At 37.6% G+C, this 22,965-nt stretch overlaps 1 protein-coding gene across 4 annotated transcripts in view; it reads right to left on the bottom strand.

The window, feature by feature from the left end:
* The window catches only part of SH3D19 (SH3 domain containing 19), a 168,658-nt gene that overhangs the window by 20,196 nt on the left and 125,497 nt on the right, over nt 1-22,965 (bottom strand). For all 4 annotated transcript variants that reach the window (XR_012129616.1, XR_012129617.1, XM_073232587.1 and 1 more), the window contains exons 8-12: nt 15,555-15,662; nt 11,725-11,837; nt 5,260-5,321; nt 3,969-4,233; nt 1,668-1,736 (exon numbers count right to left, since the gene is read on the bottom strand). Coding sequence is in view for 2 of the 4 variants with exons in the window: in XM_073232587.1 (XP_073088688.1) it covers nt 1,668-1,736; nt 3,969-4,233; nt 5,260-5,321; nt 11,725-11,837; nt 15,555-15,662 (617 nt within the window). In the remaining 2 variants the exon portion in view is untranslated. The remainder of the gene's footprint in view (nt 1-1,667; nt 1,737-3,968; nt 4,234-5,259; nt 5,322-11,724; nt 11,838-15,554; nt 15,663-22,965) is intronic.

Genomic DNA, 22,965 nt, shown 5'->3' with positions numbered 1-22,965 from the left:
TTTTTCTAAAAACTATAACACTAGCTATGAACCCAGAAGCCTAAAGGAAACTTTATTTAGTATCACCAGTAGTAGTTGGCCACTGGAGGCCAACTGCGTGCAAGTCATCTACTTACAAGATGAGTAAGGTAATGTTTAAAATGGAAAAAAACTTTGGATTGTTATAAAACAATGACCTAAATTTTGTAGCTTTTGTTTCCCACCAAGGAAAGCTTTTTGGCTGTACAACTCCCACTATTACTCAGCAGTGTGTTCTCAGAGAGGAAGGACAGCTGTGACAGATGGATAATGTGGTGTCGAAACAAAGAGACAATGAAGGAGCCACAGAACTGTCCCTTGCAGACTAAAGTTAGAATTTTCAGTATCCTAGCTGCAACTAGCTTAACAAGCATCTTTTCTGCTCTCTAAGATACAGACTTAAGTTTCTTAACAATCTTCAAAAAGATAAACTGCCTTCATCTTACTACACTGATGGACAGTGACTGCAGCTGGGTATTGAGGGGGCTCGATAATATGGGTGAATGTAACAACCACATCGTTTCTCATGTGAAACCTTCGTAAGGGTGTATATCAATGATACATTAAATTAAATAGCCTTCTAAGGAGAAAGAATTGGACTAGATTATGAAAACTAGAATGAATAGCAAGCCAAATATTTTACTTAGGCTAAATGATTGGTGGGTATTATTCTACATGTTTGGCTACATTAACTAACAGAGTTAAAATATAACTGGGAAATCTGCAAAACTCTTTTAAAAATATTCCTCTTATGAACTGTTCAGTGGTATTTTTCTTGCTAGGCAAATGACCTTCAATAATCACTGTATTCTCCCAGGTTCCACAAATTTGTTAGGCCTCAATTGTGACTTCAGCTCATTGGATTACATTTCATTTCATTATTTTATAAGCTATGATTAGAGAAATGAGGTTTACACTAAGCTTAAATCTTAAAGGGAAGTGCTTTATTATGTCAGACTTAGCATTTACAGGGCAGGACCCCCTTTAAAATAATTAACCATTTTGTTAGCAAACTAATCTTTGGTAAACATGTTTACATTATTTCAAGAAGAAACAGCTCTCACAGTTGAAAATTAATGATTGAGTGCTCTGGTGCTCTAAAGTCAGCACAATATGAAGCTGGCAAAACTTGGTAGTCACTTAGTGTATCAAAGTGATTAGCATGGTGGTGGCATGTCTCTTGGAAGTAATTTATTTTTAAAATGGAATAAAACGCTGCTGTAATCTTTACTCTGGTTAAAATAAACATGCCAATAAAAATCTGAGGAGGAGAGATAATTAATAGTTCTATAAAAAGGGCTGTCATGTGTGATATGAGGGCTGTACGATATTAATTCCTTACGTTTGGTCTGCTTCTAAGATATTCGTCAAGTGGGGTGATAATCTTTATCTGAGACTGGTGAACTCTGCCAATCTCTTCTCCCTTTTGGCATTCCAAGTAATTATTTTCCACCCACTTCAGCACCACAAGTACGTCCCCAAGCTGTAAGGTACAATACCACTCTCTGAAGCAATTATTATTTAATAAAACATTATTGCCTTTTTCATATTTTAATCTTTGGAGCCGAAAGTACTTAATAATATGGAGGGCAGTAACAGAGGCCAGTGATCTTTTTTTATCAGTCAGGAGAGAAAGAACTCTACTTTACCTTACAAGAGAGTTCTCCAGGGTTCTGGGGGACAATGTCTTCATTAGCAATTCTGTGAGGCACAGGCAGCTTAAACGTAAGTCAGTAAAAGTATTATTCACAATCAAATAACCTGCTCCTAAACTGCGGACTGTCTGGGGATGTGGCATGTGCGACCGACGTGCGAATCCCCAGCACTGGAGCTCTCCCCTTGTTTTCCTCGGGGCCTGGGTCCAGCGGGGCCTGCCGTTTCTCCCGGACACTGAAGGTCCTTGGGGCTGTGGAGCGGAGTCCACAGGACCACACAGGTTGAATGTGCTCTAAAGTTCTCTTTAACAACCAGGAAGTCTCATTCTATAGGACAAAGTCCAGCAAGTCCCCTGGATGTCTGAAGGGTAATCAGTACCCGACGTCAGCCTGCCAAGGTACGCCTTTAGTTCAGGGTCCTCAGTGGCTGTCTTCTGAAGGCTGACAGGGGATAGGTGCTTCCTCTGTACTGCTTGACTGACGGCTTCTATTGCCTTGAATCGCATCATCTCCTGGAGCCTGACACCCAAAGGCCACTTAAACCCACTTCACTGCCTGACTCCAGTCTCTTCCTGGCCCACTCAGCTCTGTCTGATCTCAGAATGGCTTTCCTCCCATTCCCTTCCTGGCCAGGGGACTCTGTTCCCTGCCTTGGTAAGTTCTGGCCGATGAGTACAGGTCAGAGGCTTTGTAAGATACAAAACGCACGCCCAGGAAATGTGATCAGACAACTTCACTTCTAACAAGGAAAGGGAGGCTGCCTGTGTCCTTCAGTCACTCATGGGCAAAGGTGCTGAGTGCAAGGTTGTGGCTCCGTGAGGCTGGCGCTGCTTCCAAGCAGCTCTGTCAGAGTCCCTGGGCCCCCACTGTACCTAGGTTCCTGGCTAGCCATTTAATGAATGGTAGGACAGCCATGGAAAAAATGAGGGACTTAAGGGATTATTTCATAATGAGACATCCTACACTAATGTACTACCATTTTGAACTTATTAATTTCTTTAAGTTATTCAAATGCTTTATTGACATTACACAGCTACGCTAAGAACCACAAGCAAAATCTGGTTCCCCTTGAATGAGGCTCTTAACACGGAATGGCTAAAGCAAGTGAAGATTTCACAACCAGGAACACTATTTTCATAATACAGCTTAATGGTTAAGAGTGTGGGCTCAGAGCCAGTTGACTGATGTTCAAATCTTGGCTCCACCAGTAATTGACTTTGTGACCCTGGGCAAAGTTACTTAACCTGTGTCTTACTTCCCTCATTTACATAAAGGTGATAACAACAGTATTTATCTCACAGGTAAATGGTGTGAGGAATAAATGAGTTATTTAATTTATATAAAGCACTTCACAAACAATATCTGGCTGATAAAAAGTACTCTCAACATATCAGCCTACGGTTTTTATTTATTATTTTTAAGTAACCTATCCCCAGAAATACCCCTGGGTTTTAGCAATTAAAATTTCATGAGTTTAAATGAATATAAATATATATGAATATATTACCTCCTCCTTATCTTTCTATATCCTTCCTTCTCTTACAAGAGTTAAAAAAAATCGTAAGTGCTTAAAGTAAAAAAAATTTCTGATTCGATGGAAATGTAGAACAATGTAAAATTATTAGTTGCTGTTCCTGGTAAGAGCCACTGTCATACAGTTGTCCAAAGAGTGCAAACAACCCTTCTTATTCATTTTATCAGGTTAACCCAAACAAAGCAGAGAGGGCACAGCTCTGTTTTCAAGTGTGAGAAATGGACATAGATTTAAGGTCATATGATGAGAAAAACATTCAAAGAAAATGAAATTATTATCTCAACTACCATAATTATTGATGAAAACTTTCAACTGGTTAAATGGATTGGTAATTAGGTTTAAAAGGGGAAAATGAGAGAAAAACCATTCATCTTAATAAAAACATTCTTTGCATTTCATTTAAAATTTTACTTTGTGGGCAATAAAGCTGTAGCTGTAAGATATAAACTATACCAAGAAGGAAACCACAACATCTGTCAGAGTTACTCCCATCAGCATAATCTACTGGGTCAGGTTTTTCAGAATCTGTTTGGCCAAGCCAGATACAGCAGGTTACAGTCCCTGTCTGTGCTGCTTCCTTTCCTGTATTTCTCCTAACAGGGAATCCCTGCTTTAAAGACCTGGGTTTATTATGGCATACTTACCTAAAGCTCTCTCAGAAGCAGGGGCAAACTACATTTGTCTCATCCTTTTCTAAGGAATAACGATTTTATATACATTAGGACAAACCTCCTGACCACATTTTTAAAGGTTCAACTTACCATGTATTTCCTGTAGAGAGGGTGTCCTGGTTTGGGGCGAGGGGGCAGCACTGGATCTTGATTTTTAAAGACTTGACTCTTCGCTTTTGAGAGTCCAGATGCTAAGTTTCCTTGTTTTTTCTGAAGGTCCATGTCAGAAGACGACCAACTCAAGAGCAGCTTTTTGTTTGATGTTCTGCTTGCAGCAAGTTTAGGGGGAGGTGGTCTCTCGGGGGCCCCCTTGGAAGCAGGCTGTCGAGCTGGTACGACTTTTCCGTTTACAGGTCTGAAAGCCAAAGTGGTAGCTGAGTCAATCTGATCAATACCAGGGTCTGTTTTGTTTTTTCTTAAACACACTGTGTACACACACACACCCTGCTTCCTGCTAGTATAATACAACTTACTAAAACATGCAGGGTATGATATTTTTGAGCTAATGACTGCCATATTAAGCATAATATTATTAAAGGAAATGCCATGATGTTCCAGCTTCTTATCTTGCACTAGAGATTCATTAGCTCAAGACCAACAAGCATTTATTCTCATGTGCTCTCTAAAGCACCATTTGCTCTTAAAACACACTATGACTGTTTTAGGAAACTAAAGCACTTTCTACCAAAGTCTGAGATGAAAAGCTTATTATATAATCAGGTGTATGTGATGGGGTCTCGTACATGATTAGCAAAGGAACATCAAACTCTCCTGATATTCATGTTGTAGAAATTATTATTAAACCCTAATTCAGATGAGTATAAAGAAACCTAGTTCAGAAAATGGGAAAGGACAACTATTAACTTTGAAAGCCTTTCCTTAATCTCTATGATAAAAATAATTTCCATCATTGTAACATTTCCTGATAACACCACAGCTTTTTGTTCAAACAGCCCTGAAACTCACGAGGGCAAGCTGTTTCTGAGCTCACAAAGGCTGTTCCCCTTTGGGGATGCCAACAATCAGGTAGGTTTTTCATAATGGGGAGTGTGAGTGTGTGTGTGCGTGTGCACGTTCATTCCAGAAGTGGAGCTGTTTTAGATTCAGAAAGGAGTCTCATTCATTTGAGCAAAAGTAACAATAATCCATGTTTGAGCTCTGTGCGATTTTGGATGGAGTTAAAAGAAAGCAGCAGAGATTCCTCCAACCTGCTGCCAAAGCAGACTGGATTAGAGGCCTGGGTGAATTTCTGAGTTTAATATATCCCTGAAAGAAGATCTAAGACCAACAACATTCAGTTTTGGTGATGGAAAGACAGTCCAGTCACTGAGTCATTTGTTTTCTCTAATTTACTTTTAAAACTTTTCTCATATTTACTTACCTTGGTGGCAACCGTGGGGGTCCTCGCACAGAGCCTCCTGTTTGACCAGCATGGTCAGTTGCCTGCAAGAATCAGAGACCGCTTTTTAGTTAAGGTTATTTTGAAACAAGAGCTTGTCAAGAGCAAACAGGGCAACTTTTTGGCAGGATCTGTAAGTGGAAATGGAGCTGAGTTATAGAAAATAGCTTAAGAGTTTTTAGTCTTAAACAATACTAATTAATTGCTCATTCCTACCTATGCTGTTCATGTCCTAATACAAGTGAAAAGAGAGAGGAGGAAAGCAGAGGGTCTGCTGTTCCAATTGTAGGGCATTGTCATACACCCAGCAGAATCATGAGGTATTAAGGATGATGTTTAAATCATGATAGATTACAAAGTAGCAATTTAAGCAGGCACTGTAGGGTACTACGAAATGAAGCCTTATTTATTCCATGACAACACAGGATATGCACTGCTCCTAAGTTTAAACATATAATAACTGAGGTGGTGATTCATTTTTTTTTCTCTTAGAACAGGAAGATGTCTCATCACTGGATAGTTTACACATTGTGCAGTAGGTTTTGAACTAGAAAGAGGTGGAACATGAAAGAAGTTTAACGGACTGCCTGCAAGGAAGAAGGTGGGAACATAACAGAAAGTTTAAGGGATAGCACATGAGAAGAAACAGAAAAGGCCCAAGAAAGCAGAGAGCTTGTACCACTACCCCAAAGGGGTTAGATGTGCCAAGAAGGCTTTTGCAGTAAAGGGGGATAATAAGAAAAACAAAAGATAGGCAGAGTTGGAATATTTTAGCCTAACAGTAGATGAGAGAAATTGGACATGTGGAGATCAACAGGAAGTTTCTCTAGGGGAAGATATTCAAACTGCTATTTAGTAGTTTTTTTCTGCACATGTTGTATAGTCCAAGGATCAGGAAATGAGTATAATACATGGAAAATATATTCAGACCTTCTGTTGAATTAAAGTTAAGGGATCTCAAAGCCAAAACTTTTTTTTTTTAGGAAAAAGTCTTCACTGAATTCTTCTAAATTGAGTCTCTTTTTCTACCTTCAAGCCCCCAACACTGACATCCAAGAAACAGTAACTTCTCCAAGACCTCACAACAGGGAAAAATGCTAGCTCTTTCTCTTTAAAATTATACTCCCTTTTTTTATAAATGAGGTTTAACTATAACTTGGGAATCTCTGGGCTAATTTAGATTATTTTCCTCCTTCTCATCATATAAAAATGAATTAAAACTCACTCCCATGGTTTTTAATTCAAACTGAATTTTAACAACTTTTCTTCACACCAAATGATTAATTTCCAGTAACTATGATCATTTAAATGTTTCAGTGTTTTAAAATTCCATTTTTAAACACAAATTATGTTTGCCCTTAAACTTTGTTTCACTAATGAGTTCAGTTAATGTAGTGAAACAAGTCACCAGCTCATAAACCCTGCAATATTCCCGACTATAATCCATGCCTTTTAACTATGCTGCTGTCTATATTTCCCCCTGACAAATACTGCTATGATGCTTGAAAAACTCATTTATTTTTTAACCAACAGGGTTCCCTTTTCTTCACACCCTCACCAACCCTTGTTATTCCTTGTCTTTTTGATAATAGCTATTCTGACAGGTATCAGTAGATAACTCACCATGGTTTTGATTTGCATTTTCCTGATATCTGGTGATGTTGAGCATCTTTTCATGTGCATTGGCCTGGTATCTATCTGTATATCTATTTCTCTAATAAACATTTTCTAATAGACCTCTACCCATTTTTAAATTCTATTGTTTCTTTTTTTGATATTGAGTGTGTGAGTTCTTTATATATTTTGGATATAAATCCTTTATCAGTTATATTATTTGCAAATACCTTCTCCCATTCAGTAGGTGACCTTTTCATTTTGTTGGTTTCCTTCACTGTGCAAAAGCTTAGAACAATGTCTAAGAGCTTACTGCTTATTTGTTTTCTAGACGTTTTATGGTTTGAGGTCTTATATTTATGTTTTTAGTCCATTTTTGTATAAGGCATAAGGAAGTGTTCTGGGTTCATTCTTTTGCATGGAGCTGTCCAGTTTTCTGAACACCATTTATTGAAGAGATTGCCTTTCCCCCACTGTATGTATCTTGCTTATTTTGTTAATTGGCATATAAGTGTAGGTTTATTTCTGGACTGTTTATTCTGTTTCATTGATCTATGTGTCTGTTTCTGTGCTAGTAGTATATTGTTTTAAGTATTATAGCTTTGTAGTACAGTTTGAAACCAGAGAGCATGCTATCTATAGCTTTGTTCTTCTTTCTCAAGATTGCTTTAGCTATTCAGGGTCTTTCAAGTTCCATACAAATTTTAGGATTACTTGTTCTAGTTCTATGAAAAAGGCCATTGTTATTTTTATAAGGACTGCACTGAATCAGTAGATTGCTTTGGATAGTACGGGCATTTTAACAGTTTTTTAATTCTTCTAATACATGAGCACAACACAGACACCTTGGAAATATTTCAGGTTCATACCTTGGATATATTGGAAATACTTAGTTCCAGAGAGACCACTGCAATAAAATGAATATTGCAATAAAATAAGTCAAATGAAATTTTTGGTTTCCCAGAGCATATAAAAGTTATGTATACCTTACATTGTACTGTATTAAGACTGCAACAGTATTATGTCTAAACAATATATATTAATTTTAAAACTCTATATTGCTAAAAATGCTAATCATTTGAGCTTTCAGTGAGTCATGATCACTGACCACACATCACCTTAACAAATGTAATAATAATGAAGAAGGTTGAAATATTGTAAGAATTACCAAAATGTGACCCAGAGACACAAAGGGAGAAAACGTTGTTGGAAAAATGGCACCGACAGACTTGCTTGACACATGTTTGCCACAAAACTTTATTTTGTAAAATCTACAATAAAATAAAATGTAATAAAACAGGTATGCCTGCATATCTTTCCATTTATTTGTGTCATCTGCGTCTTAGAGTTTCATCAGTGTCTTAGAGTTTTTCAGAGTACAGATCTTTCACCTCATTGGTTAAATTTATTCCTAGGTATTCTATTCTTTTTGATGTAATTGTGAATGGGGTTGTTTTCTTTTCTTTTTTTTCTTTTAAGGTATCACTGATATACACTCTTATGAAGGTTTCACATGAAAAACATTGTGGTTACTACATTCACCCATATTATCAAGTTCGCCCCCATACCCGACTGAAGTCACTGTCCATCAGTGTAATAAAATGCCACAGAGTCACTACTCATCTTCTCTGTGCTACACTGTCTTCCCCACGACACCCCCCCACACACACCATGTGTACCAATCATAATACCCCTCAATCCCCTTCTCCCTCCCTCCCCACTCACCCTCCACCACCCCTCCCCTTTGGTAACTGCTAGTCCCTTTTTGGAGTCTGTGAGTCTGCTGCTGTTTTGTTCCTTCAGTTTTGCTTCGTTGTTATACTCCACAAATGAGGGAAATCATTTGGTCACTTGTCCTTTTCTGCCTGGCTGGGATTGTTTTCTTAATTTTTCTTTCTGCTAGTTCATTAGTGTACAGAAATGCAACAAATTGATGTATATTAATTTTGTATCCTTAATTGATTGACTAGTTTTAAGAGATTTCTCGTGGAGTCTTTAGGGTTTCCATACATAGTATCATGTTGTCTGCAAATAGTTGAGTTTTACTTCTTCCTTTCCAATCTGAATGCCTTTTATTTATTTATTTTTTCTTCTCTGATTGCTGTGGCCAGGACTTCTAGTACTACTCTGAATAAAAGTGCTGAGAATGGGCATCTTTACCTTGTTCCTGATCTTGGAGAACTTTTCATCTTTTCAGAGTTGAGCAAATTAGCTGTAGGTTTGCCACACATGGCCTTTACTATGTTGAGGTACATTCCCTCTATATCCACTTTGTTGAGAGTTTTTATCATGAATGGATGTTGAATTTTATTAAATGCTTTTTCTGCAATAGATGATGTACATCAATAAATACATATCATATAATCCTAATCTTGCACCAAATATTAACTCTAATATTCTGTGGTTAGTGTTATTTTTATGGGGAATCTTATATATCTTTTAAATTTCTCAATTTTCTACAGTGTACAAATTTTAAATCAGAAAAAAAAAGGCAGTAAACTCAAATTCCCCAGGAATGTTAGGCTAAATTTGAAAGACACTGTTGTATCTGACATACATCAAATACTGACTGAATTGGGGATGGGTTCCTGCAGAAGCCACTGTCTTAGTGTTTGCTCAAGTCCAGGTTTATACACAGATTCTGCCAAAGGCTTTGGAAGATTATTGATTAGGGATTTCTTCTCTTTGATATTCCACATGCAACTGGAGCCTCTCTCTATTTGCTTTTTGTAGTTTTTCTCTAGTTCTGACAACCCTGAACTTCGGCTTTTGATGTGTTTGGATAAACCTTTTAGTTTCTATTGAAATTGGTTTTTCTGCTTGTTATTATCCCTGTAGATGCCATCTTTTTGTGCATCTGCTTTGGAAAGGTTTTTTATATTCTAATTTCAAAATTACTCCCCAGTTTTCTTCTGTATTCTTAGAAGACAGATAGGTCTTCCAAGACCAGATTCTTGTCTGTTAGAATTACTGAGCAGCCTCTGCAGATGTTTCATATCTTTTTATCCAATAACTGGTATACTTCTTATATCCTGAATTTATTAGCCAGCTTCAGTGTTACAGCCTTGGTTCCTTATACATGCTGGGCAGCATCTCCTCACTTTCCTCCTGCACAGCTGGCAGCCTCCCTGGCAAAGGCCTCTGGAGCCTTGGGCTTCCACTGTGGGAGGCAGGACACACAGAAGCATCTGCTCCTGCAGACAGACTGGCTCCAGTGGGTCCTAATGTTCCTCCCCCTGGAGTCCCTCATTGTATAAGTGAAGAAAGTGAGATTTTAGAACCACAACCATCTTTTCCTGAGATGGAAAGTTCCCCAGTGCCTCAGGCAGGACAAACAGTAGAGCGGTTTTACCTGTGCCTCATAAAGACGACACAGGTGGTAACAACCATGCCTATCCTAATGGGTCATTGCACTGGTAAAATATTCTTTCTAGAGCTCCTTACCCATACCTGAAGTCTTATGATCTCTGGTCTAAAATTCATTCAATAATTGTAATTCTCAAACAAAAGAAATTTCTCAGTTGTAGATTTTGACTTCCTGGCCCTGGAAATCTGTTATATGTGATTTCAGCCAAATCATTTAACTTGTGATTTATTTCTCATCTCTCCCTTCAGACCCAATGTGTCTATTATGGTTTGTGTTTGTTACAGTTCAGCACAGAATGCTTTGACCCTCCTTTATAAACAGCCTAGGACAGGACTTTGCTCATGTTGTTCATGTTAGGTACAAACAATTATGAATATAGTACCTCTCTAGATGGTTTAATTTATTCTAACTTCCTTTTCTCATTTTTCTAAAATGTGCTTTGTGGACTGCTTAACACCAAATGTAATGATACCTAATATTTGGATAGAGCTTTACACGACTTAATGAATGATACATATGCCTATTCACCATCCTCTCACTCGCTTTTAGAACCTTTAGAGTACATATCAGTAACTTTCTCAAGTAACTTTTCCTCCACAGAAATGTGGGATTTTCCTGTTCAAAAATAGTATGGTAGGGGCCCTATCATCCTCTTTTGGACTTCCTTGGCCCAGTTTTAATAAAAATTTATTACCAAATACTTTAAAAACACAAGTGATCACTAAATTTTAATATGGCCTATAGGAAAATCTCATTAACCTGATATTGGCTAATTCAATTTAATGTCTCCTTCAAAGAAATTTCTCTTCTATAATCAGGTGGGTTTGCATGTATAATAAGCATAGTTAATGCACAATGTAAAAATATTATGAAATATGAACAGAAAATTTGATTTAGACTTTAAGAATTGGTTTCTTTTGAAACAAACCTTAAAGATACTCTATCACATGGAAATTTCAAAAAGTATGGAGAAATTGTATTGAGTCTGAAAAAATATATATAGAGAGAGAACTCTCTGACCACCATCAGTTAACAAGTACAGAGTAAAGCATTATTTTTTAATTAAATAAATATTTTCCCTTAAACTTAAAATGAACAAATTCTTACAATATCTTAAAATTATGTCAGTAATTATGTAAATAAAAATTGATAATTGAACTAAATCTATTTCTACAAATACTAAAGGTTTTTAGAGATTTCATTAAATCCCTCATTATTAGTGCCATTAAATTGTATACAACTAATTATTTTATGATGAAGTGTAATGATTGAGCCTAATTTTTTTGTTCTGCAGTGATTTTTTAAAATACTGAACATCAAACTAAATAAGTAATTAGGGCTTAGAAATTGCTTTGTGATCTTTTATTATCTGACCAATATTAAAATAATTTAGACATCAGCTGAATATTTAAAATTAACACATAGCTTAATCTTCAACCTAAGATGATCTATAAATGACCACTTACCAAGTTTCTAGTTCTGTCAACATTACTGAGTTTTCCAGATACTGTACTGTAAGTGTTTCCAATAGGTTTTTCAGTAGGGAGAGGAGGTGGGCTTTGTGGATCCTCATGTAAACCTGGAAAAATAACAGTAATTCATCAATAATTTCTGGTCTTTGGTGACTTCAAAGTAGGAAATGATTGCAGTTTGGTTCGTGAGGAAAATGGCTATCATAAAAGATGCACGCAGAGAATGGAGAGGTAAACAAATGAGAAAGAGCTCCCAGCAAACCTCAGAAAATAGACAGTTAGTAGACATCAGTTAATTTTACTAAATGTTTTATAGAGAATAAAAAAATACTAAATAATTACAACAAGGGCTCAGGATGTTTGAGGACCTTCTACATGGCAGGCAGTAAGTTAAGGCACTTTATTCACATACATTTTCTCCAACCGACATCTATCTATGTGCTAGATTTATGAAGTCCACTAGCTAGTGGACTAGTGGTGATTCAGACTTAAATCTAAGCTAATTAAAATTTCAGTTTCTCAGTTGCACTAGCCACATTTCAAGTGCTCAATAGCCACATGTGGCTAGTGGCTAACATAATGGACAGCACAGATATGAAACATTTCCATCTCTGCAGAAAGTCCTCTTGGGCAGTACTATGCTAGATAATATCCTACCCATTTTACAGATGAAGAAATTGTAGCTAAGAAAAAATTAATGAATCATCCAAGGTCTTAATGGTAGTAATTGTCAGATTCAGGGCTTTGAACCCAAAAGCCTTTGCTCTATGTAATAAGGCATGCTGGTTCTTAATAGGTGGTGCATCCAACCCTCTCCCATCCAAATAATTAAATGGTTTTTCTAATTCATTAGCTTCAGATTAATGAGCTTAATTAATTGCCCTCAATTTAAAAAACAGTATCTTTACATACAAAGTACATCCTTAACTCAGTGATACTATACCCCCAACTTATTTTAAAAAGAAGAAAACAAGATGACTGACTTAATTACTGGCAGCTAATCAAATCTGTGTGCAAAAACACTCGGAGGGAGATGGCTGTTAGCACACTGCACGGGGCTAAAGCCACCTTTTACGTACTGGTTTAGGCATTTAAAGGAGATGGGAATTTTTTTTCATTCTTTCAAATGAACACTTTCTGCTTCCATTTCACATAAAAAACCTTTTAAGAACAAGATGATTTGTCAGGTTCCTATGTTATTCACAGACAGGAGAACCCTCTCAAACAGAGGAAAATATCCAGGCCAGCTACTGGGAAAACAATGATTTAGACACTAGCAAGAGAGGCAGGGCTGCTCTGGGCATTAAGACTCACACACAGAACATTCCAACTCTGTAGCCACCTTGAAGACCTTCGCTGTGCTGTAGCTTCCTTCCTCTTACAAGGAAATAATGAATAATTTAGGATATAATGTTGTTGTGACAAACAATTAAGGGTACAAAGTAGTAACTGTATGAATGTGGAGAGGAGACAGCTTACTGGCAGGAGGGGATATAGGGATTATCTTTTGCTGGGTGTGTGGCAAGAGGTGGAGATTTCCAACTTCAAATAATGTGATCACTTTTCTCAATGAGAAAAGTGACATTTGAGCAAAGACTAGAAGAAACAGTGAAGGGAGAGCCATGCAGATATCTGGGAAAAGGACAACCTAGTCAGAAGAAACAGGTTCAAAGGGGAAGAAGCTAACAGCTTCAAAAAGAACAAGGAGTTTTGCACCACAAAGCTGTTCTTTCTTCCCTGTCCAATCTAAGTTCCTCAGACACCAATAGTCTTTCATTTTTTTTCTCCCACAGTCTGTATGCATTGCTTAATAAGTATAATAATAGTTTGGGGCACTGGTTTTTGATATAAAAGAGACAACTTTCCAGAAACTAACACTTCAATTCTCTCACTTACAGCAGTACAGAATTCAACTAATAGTTCCTGGACTTTGTCAGGATAATAAATAAAGGTGCTTCCTCAATATATCCTTTTCAGGACTTCGGGACTATTAATCCAATTTGTAAGTGTGTAGAAAAGATTAAACAAAGCAGGTTTGAGACTGTTTATCTTAGAAAGATCTGCTTATAAGGTTGGTTGGTCCTTGCTAGCATCTAGAAACTTGGACTTCAGGAAGGTTCCCACCATTCCCAGAACTGATAAAAGAAAAGTATATGGCTTATGCTGAACACCTGCTTTCTTTCTGGGATCTGGAATTTTGGTATGTGTGAAAATTCTCAGAGGGGCACAGAGTCTCTAATGAGCTTCCCTGTTGACAATATTTCCCATGTGTTGTCACAACTGGCTCCTGGGGGAGTCAAGCCAATCCTGTGTGACCCACTGGGTGAGGACTCCTAGAAGCTTGTGCCAGGTTTCCTCCAGACTTCACCCCATGCACCTTTTTCCTTTGCTGATTTTGTTTCATACACTTTTGCTCTAATAAATCACAAATGTGAATACAAGTACATCCTGTGGTTCTCCTGTACGTTGTACACTATATATGCTAAATCATGTGAGTTGTCCTAGCACATCATTTTACCTGACAGTCTTGGGGAGCCCGACACAATAGGAGAGCAAGTTTAAATGAAGAAGTTGTATTACTTAAAACCAACATGAGGCTTCAGGGAATATATTTATTATCACTGTATCACAGTATGCTTGCTAAAATCCAGAATACATTTAACAAGTTAACAGCAAGCAAGCAAACAACCCAATGAACCATCACTTCACTCACCTGGGGGCTAGCTAATGCTGTCAAAAGAAATGTACCACCAGTTCTTTAATGTAACACTTAACGCATAGTCTCCTAAGAGAAGTACCACCAGAATCTGGTACCTTGAATTCTTCTCCTCACAGAAACTCAATTCAAATTTCTTGTTACTTGGCTTGGAGCCATCAGTTAATAACCAAAACCACCAAAAGACCAAAACCAGTAGATCCTTCTGGGTAGTATTTTATAGAGAAACTAAACCTCTCTACTAAAGAGGTTTCATAGCATTCCAGGGTATGCCTGCAAGATGACCCTGGGATGCTAGAGGTAAAGGAGAGACCCTTGCTCTGCTTTCAGGAGGAATGGAGTGGCAGAATCTCATTAGACAGAGGGAAGGATGCATCTGGGCTATGTGAAAGCATGGGAAGAAATGAAATGAAAGTAGAGGCTCATGGAGAAAGCTGTGATCACTGAGCAATGCCAGGAACTGCTCTGGAACCCACTGTACACGCACATATATGCGCACATACCCACACTTTAAAATAAATCTCCGGGGTCTAAAATAAATAGTTCTGGCCCTCTTGGTTTCTATCTCTTACAGTAAGTATCAAGTTTCTTTGTAGTAACTGTTAAAGCTCATAGAAAATTTCACTTGTACCATTACAAAAATCAAGGGAATAAGTAATATAAAAGTGTAGCATTATACTAATTAAAAAACATTTATACATTATCATGTTTTTATGAGTTCTGGTTACTGCTCTTCACACAATTCACACATAACTTACATTATGCTGACTGGAATAAAATACTCCTAATAGGCAAACACAATTTTATTTGCTACCCCATGTCTTTACCAGAGGCACTAACATAGGATACTACAACCGTTCTGAGTTTCAGTCCCCACTATTCTCTTTGCTTAAAGACAACATTAAAGAGAAATGAAATCTGTATTGACAGTACTACTGTACTTCACTGTCTAAAGAATTATTAACAAACAACTTGTTCCCAAATGTCCTGAACTATAAAAAGAATAAATGTCCTATTACACATAATTGTAAGAGCAGACATTAATAAATTAGCATATATTTCTCCCAGGCTCTTGGAGAAGCAAATAAAGGCGGTGAGAAGTACTTACATTTTCCTGGTTTGGATGGAATCCGAATCACAGTGGGCTTCCTGGTGGGTGCTGGTAGAATTGCTCCTTCTTTTGTTGGTTCTGTTTTTGTGGGGAGCTGAAAGGGATCTAATGAAAAACACAGTTTATTTTGCATGTTTTAGTTAACAAGGACTCAAACAAAAAGCCTCATTCATAATTAAAGAGTCATATTTTTCATGCCCCAGGGAAAACTATTCATGGATAAACAAAATCTCAGTTAGCAGAGACAAAAACAAAGTTTGAGCTCATGAAAGGAAATAACTTGGTGCTCTGTAAATAATTCATATGGCTTTGTTCCCTCTCTGATGAGAGATATCCAGGACAATTTGAATTATGTAGAAGTTTTCTTTCGTGGGTGTATAAATCATTTCATAAGTGTCCGCCTGAAAATAAGGGGCAACTGAAACAAGGAGCTTCAACTGCCTATTGGGAAGCTTCTCAGATCTCCTGGGAGGAAGGCCTCTTCTTCTACCCAACACTTCTGTACCTGCTGGAAAATTTACCCACAGAGCTCCCCACAGGCCCTTCATCCTACCTACAACCATGCCTGGCATTGGGTGGGTGTGCTGCAGTCTTGGCTTTGGTGGTTTAGTAAAACTGTGCTTCAGTAACATGAAAATGAAAAACATTTTATCCTGGAAATAAAATGATACATCTCCCTGCAAATATTTAATCTTGGGGCAAGGACACATGACTTGGCATTTCTCTGCCTTAACTGACTCATTTAAAATGGATAGTAGATGCTTGAAACAAAGGTATAACTACCAAACTTTTTTTACTGAAAAAAAGAAAAAAGCCTTTTTAAAATGCAATATTCTTTTCAGTTAATTTGGGAAAGTTACCATAAATTTTTTTAAGGATGAAAAATCTAAAAATAGATTAGCAAAAAAAAAAAGCTGTATAATGGATACTCCATACAGCACACAGGATCTCATGAGGCTGCCTCTGCCTTTATTCAACAAGAGGCAGAATGAGGATATGCTGTAATTCTGCACCTGTTCAGTGAACCGTGCCTGTAGGGAGATATTCCTGTAAAACAATGCACTCCATAGCTCCTGTGATGAACAGCATTCATGTTCTGCCCGTTACGAGCTGTAGTTCAATAAGTACTACTTGCTGACCGCTCTTTTCACAATATGTGAAGAGCTGAGCTAAGGAATAAGACCTTCAGGTCCCCTTCCACTCAGCTCTCAGGCAACCCTATCATCATATATCCTGCTCCCTAGTCACTTGCTCATCATGTATGTCTAGCATGTGCCAGTAATAGTGGTAGACAGGGAGACGCACTGGAAAGGCAGAATCCTACTTTACGTGTATTATCTATCATCTAAGAAGGGCCCCCAGATAGCATGCTAGGTAAAATAATTATTAGACTACTAAGAAAAAACCCTAGATCATCCCGCTATGGGAATCTATTAGCTCACAAGTCAGGCAAGTCTTACCTATTTTCAAAAAAAGACAACTCAAGATTTCCAGAATACTATCAAACTTTAAAAAGGGGCTCTTTTAATAATATAACTTTCTTTCACTATAATCTATATCCTCACAAAACAAAGCTCTTTTTAGATCTAACCAAATTCTTTAATTCCTTATTTTGTTACAGCATTTGTTGCTACTTCAAAAGTAAAATTCATTGTAACATGGGAAACTTAAGAAATACATGATAGAAAAGTTCCTGTAATCCCGTCCCTCCAATAATAATTATCTAAAATTTGGGTACCTACCTATACATTTTTTTCCTATATTATATATATTATTATCACAGGTAGTTTGAAAAAACAAAAACAGGATCTTTTTACATCCATTTCTTTGTAATTTGCTTTTTTACTTTGTTCATCCAATACTGACTGGGTGCCTGCTACAGATCAAACACTATTCTAGATAAGTAATTCATGTGGTATTATTAGAAGTACTATTGAAAAAGGAAAAAGTACAGCAAGGTGAGGAGCTTCAGGCGAGCGCAGCAGCAGGCTGCAGCATCAAACAGGCACGCAGCTGGCGAGGGAGGGGACGCCTTCATGACCATCTTTCTATCAACTGGATTTTACATATTCTCATATTCTTTCAACTTGAACAGTATACATCTAGTCTTTAGGAAACAGCAGTGCTAATGGATAAAAAGGGGACAGGTGCACTTGTGTTAAAGCCCATTCTTGCAAACAGGGTATTACCCAAATCTGAACTCCCCAAAAGGTTCATCTATTCTCAGCAATACTAGCTAAAATGAAATAATCTGAAGACTCCGTGTAATCTTAGCATACATTGTATTCAAACACAGAAACACAATATTCTTCTGTGCCTATTTTTCTTTCTATTCATCTTCCTCCTGCCATTGCCTCCACTCTGGGTCCCTGGCCCTTGCTGGAACCCACTGACCTCCACGGAGCCATCTTCCTACCCACTGCTGCCACAGAGCTTGTTCAGGGACTTGACTGCCTTCCCTTCCACCAACCTTGGCTGTCACATCCCGTTCCCTCAGGGTTCTGGTTTTCTGCTGGGAAAAGGACCAAAAATTCAAGGAAAGGATTAAGGCTGATAATTGTCCATTATTTTGGGTGGGTATAGAGCTGGAAGAAAATCTTGAGCATGGAGTAACTTCAGCTGTTTCCTAACTTCTATAAATTCTGGGCCAGTATACCACTATACTCTCTCTCTCACATTCCAGAGTGGAAGCATGAACAGGAAGGGCAGGAAAAAAAGAAAATAGGCCAATCAGTGCCCTTGAGGGCCAGGGCACAAGGCACCCACAGTGTGCTTGCTGTTGGAGGCCTGGCCTCAGGAAACCCTGCCCCAACCACACATGCTGTGCAGGTCTCACTTACTCCTTAAAGGGTCCAGTCACTGTTTTAAACCTATAGGATTTAAATTGAAGTAGCACAGATACAACTTACGTTAACAAAGTATTTGAAGTGTTCTAGTTGCACCCACTCTTTGTCTTTTGGTCTTTATTCTTAATATCATGAACTGCTCTTTAATAACTGGCACCATAGATCATGTGTAATTCTTCCTCTATACATGTCTCTGGAGAAAAACCAATTTTTTCTCAATACAGTGAAGTGAGGAAGTCTTACTGTCCCCATACTGTGGGCCGCTTGGCAGGAGTGGAACTGTTCAGTGACCTGCCCCAGCTGTGCTCACTAAGTCAGTGAGTTCGGCATTTGCCTCTGTCTGCTGGCTGTCCTGGGTTGCAATCCGAACAAGGCATGCGGATTAGTAGGGAGGACAAGTGGCATCACTTCAATGGGAAGGTGGAGTCAGAGGCCTGTTTTTCCTTTTGTTGATAGTGTGCAAGTCTCTAAATATGTATGAATTTTTCTTTTTATGTTGTCTTCACATGAGAGAGTTGTTTTTTTCCAACAGAAATGTAAGTGGGCAACATATAAAACAAGGACGGAACCTCATGTTTGGAAACTCCAGGCATTGCCAGGCAGGAAACTGGGTCATTGGTCCTATCAAAATGTTTAAAGTTCGTAACCTTTGACGCAGTGGTCTCATTTTTAGAAATTTACTCCTCAGAGTAAAAGCACCATAGAGGTCAAAATGTTTATGAGTGCTTGCTGCAGCACTTCATGAGTGCCAAAAAAAACCCCACAAAAAAATCCAAAAAACTAAAAACATTGTCCATTAATAGATGAAATGTTCAATCAACTGTGATATACTCATCCTAGGGAATATTAGGCAGGTATAAAGAAACAAGGAGTTAGACTTAGACTGGCCTGAAGAGAAGTCCGCAAATCTCATTGTTAAAATTTTTTAAAGTGCTAAGGGGTATAGTATGACAAAAATTGTTATAAAAAATAGGAAAAGTACATATATGTGTATAAGTTTGTAAGCTTTGGTTTGGAAAGTCCCAAGCCATAGAAGGCTACGAAGAACATTGTTTACACTGGCTACTCTAGGGATTTAGATGAACTAGAGGGAGATTTAATTTTCCTCTTTTACTAAATGTTTGTATTGTCTGATTTGTTATAGCAAATATGTTACTTTGTAACTGAAAAAAATACAAAAAAAAAAATTGAATCACAAAAAACAAGTTGTAAGATTAAACTGAAATAACACCCCTGCCAAGCAAACCAAAACAAAACCACTTAAAAATAAGGGGAAACAAATGAAAATTCATGTCCCTTCAGCTGTGTTTCAAGGCATTAATGGCTATGAAATTTTTCATTACATAAATAAAAAAATAAAAACTCCTTTTTTTGGGATACTATTCCTCAGTGATTCTATTTAATAGGAAATAATGCAGATACATGTTTTTGAATTTGCTTATTTTTAGTCATAATAATCAGCTTATATTTGTAAGCCTGGAGTATGTAACTATTTAACTATTTAGAAAAATCATATATTATTGTTTTTAAAATTTCTACTCATCACAAGGCTGAGGATGAGTACAGAAAGCACTTTCTGTGGCAAAAACGACAGGAACGCATGCTCCCAGTTTCTTTCATCCTAATCCTGCTTATGTGCAGTGACTTGAAAGCCAGGCTCCCCAATCCCGTTCTGCCTAACCAGCTTCCTCATAAAGGGCAACCTTTGTTACCAACCTTTTATACATCTTTCCACAGATACTGCCTATTTCTATGCTTTAACACAGTAGCTAAAATACCAAGACTATTATCTGTACCTTGCATTTTTCACTATTATCTTGGAAGTTGGTCCAAAGGAGGAGGGAATACCATCTTTTAAAATTCTCTACAATACTCCATTGTATGGACGTACAGTAATTTATTTAAGCAGACCACTGAAGGTTATTTCTAACATTCTGTAACAGAAGTCTGGAATCTGGGGTCCAAGATTGCACTCTGCCCTTGAAGCTCTGGAAATTATACCTCCAACTATGCATATATGAGCTAAAGGATTACTCTCAAGGGAGATAAAAGATTCATAGGCTACTAATCAGATTCTAAGAGGTCTCTGTTTCAGAAAGGGTTAAGAACCACAGTGCCACAATTCTATCACAGACTGCTCTTGCTTCTACAGAAAAATACAAAGCATATCCAAAAGAATCTCCTATACAAATCTAAGAGCCAATGGCACTTCTCTCTACTTTTATTTGCAGTTTTATTCTTGCCTTCTTCTACCTGTTCACACCAACACCAATATTCTACATGTGCTGCCAAACAAGCAGGCCCCTTTACATTATATCTGCGTAGTCTTCATCATTGGATTGAGAAAAACACTGATGATAATGTAGTTTTCTGCCCATTACCTGTCTCTAATAATATGCTTGTCATCATAATTAGTTTCACCATCCTTGGCTTGTTTTTCTGTCATCCCTTGAGTTCTGTGAATAACAAAAATTGGCTGCTAAACTATTATTCTGGTCTGTGTAATGGAGCTGACAGCAGAAGCACTCTGCTTTTTTTGACAACTGGGTATGATTTGTAAAGGTGTGAAGAGGAATTGCTAACACTCTCAGCTCCATTACATTCACCTGGAAGGCATTCTACCCAAGAAATGAATCCAATATTACATTGCTTGTTTTATGAGTCTTCCTTTAATAATATATTTAATCTTTACAATGTTTTCATAGCTTTGGTATTTTCTGATCTCTACTTCCTGAGATTAATATGGCAACTTCATTGTATGAAAACTATCTTACTAGATTTTCTTTGTTTTTAAGGGAAAAGAAAAAGAAGACACATTTCTGAGTTGCTCTCCTTTCTCTCCTGGTTTTCCACTGATGCCAGGATGACTAAGCAAGGTTTCAAAGAAAGACCATAATCTTTATTTACATAGAGAATGCTACTGATATACCATCAAAAAGTCACAAGGCCTCAAATCAATAAACAAAAATCTCTACACATTGAGGAATTCAGAGGTAATCCTGAAGGCCACTGGGGGGGTAGTAAGCAGGGAAGCAACAGGAACTAAGGAACACTCTAGAAAAGATCCTTGAGCAGCCTTCATATGGAGGGTAATGTGTTTGAGGCAAAAACAGGGGTTCAATATAGGAGGCCACTGCAGTAATCCAGGAATAGAGGTCTATAGCAGGGAAGTACATGAGGGATGGAAATGAGAGGACAATTCAAGAGCTATTCAGAAGGTAAAACCAGCAGGACTTGGTAATTAACTGGATGCGAGGGCAATAACTGCTACTAAATGGGCACTTATCAGGTTCATAAAAGGTGATAGGGTTTTCCTGCATAATCACATCTAATCCTTGCAATTCCCCCATAAGGAGTATTATTATCATGTTTTATAGATGAGGAATCCTAAGCACTGTGGGGTTAAATAAATTTTCCAAGGTCACATAGCAATTAGATGGCCTGACTCCAAGTCCAAACTACCAGCCACTGTGTAACAGGTCAGGAGACTCAAGGATGACCTCTAGGATTCTCTAGGGAAGGATGGGTATGTGATGGTGTCATTAAGGTACATAATATACAGGAAGCGGGGCAGGTTTAGACAAACATAAAATATTCAGTTCAGTGTAACTCCACAGTTAAGTGCAATGGTTAGTCAGGCAGGGCAAGCAAATTACACATTTTGCTAAAAGACTACCTCAGTAATTAAATGTTTTGCAATGAAGTGGTAGAAATCAAGAAACAGAAAGGCTGAGTATGAAGCATGAGACTGTCTTCATGCTGAATGTATATTGTTGACCTTCCTTTTTGAAAATGACTGTAATTACCTGCTTGATGACATAGAATAAATTCTCAGCAATTATTAACCAAGCTGCCATCCCTATATAATCTAGCAGGTGCTACAAAAAGTGACACTTCTTTGGTTTGTACTGTTCCACCCTGTAACAGCTTGCTGCTGTTGGACCTAAACCTTTTAACACTGAAAGGTTTAAATAACAAAATGATGTAACAAAGACTTGAAAACTTTATAAATGTTGCCTGGTTTAAGGATTCATGAAAATGTTGGGTAGCAACATGACACAGTGAAAAATAAACTAGACTGAGAATAAAAAGACTAAGTTTGAACCTGCCTTGGAAAAATGTTAGCTTTATATGACCCTGGGCAAGTTACCCACTCATCTCTCTTGGCATCATTTTCTCATCTGCAAACTGAGAACAAGACACTTGCAGAGGGTTACTGTAAGTATTAAATTAAATAATATATGTCTGGGTATCTAGTAGGTTTGAGCAGCTCAACACAGTCTAATGTTTTCCCTTCCATCCCTTATAGACAACAGGCATGCTATAACCAGTTACAATGTTGTGCGTGCATGATAAATATTTAGTAAATATGTGTTTGTTATCATTTAAAATATACCTGCGCTGTGCAGAATTTGGTTTTGAATCACAGAGATTATACCATCTTAATGCATGTTAAACATTTATAAGATGACAGCTAACCTTTTGGAAATACTATTAAGCTTGTATGTTCAAAGATTCTACCTAAATGAGTAAATAGCAGTGAAAGGAATCTTATCAATGAC

Source organism: Manis javanica, chromosome 3, assembly GCF_040802235.1.
Source record: "Manis javanica isolate MJ-LG chromosome 3, MJ_LKY, whole genome shotgun sequence".
NCBI classification, from domain to species: Eukaryota; Metazoa; Chordata; class Mammalia; order Pholidota; family Manidae; genus Manis; species Manis javanica.
This window is presented reverse-complemented; position numbering and strand designations above follow the sequence as displayed.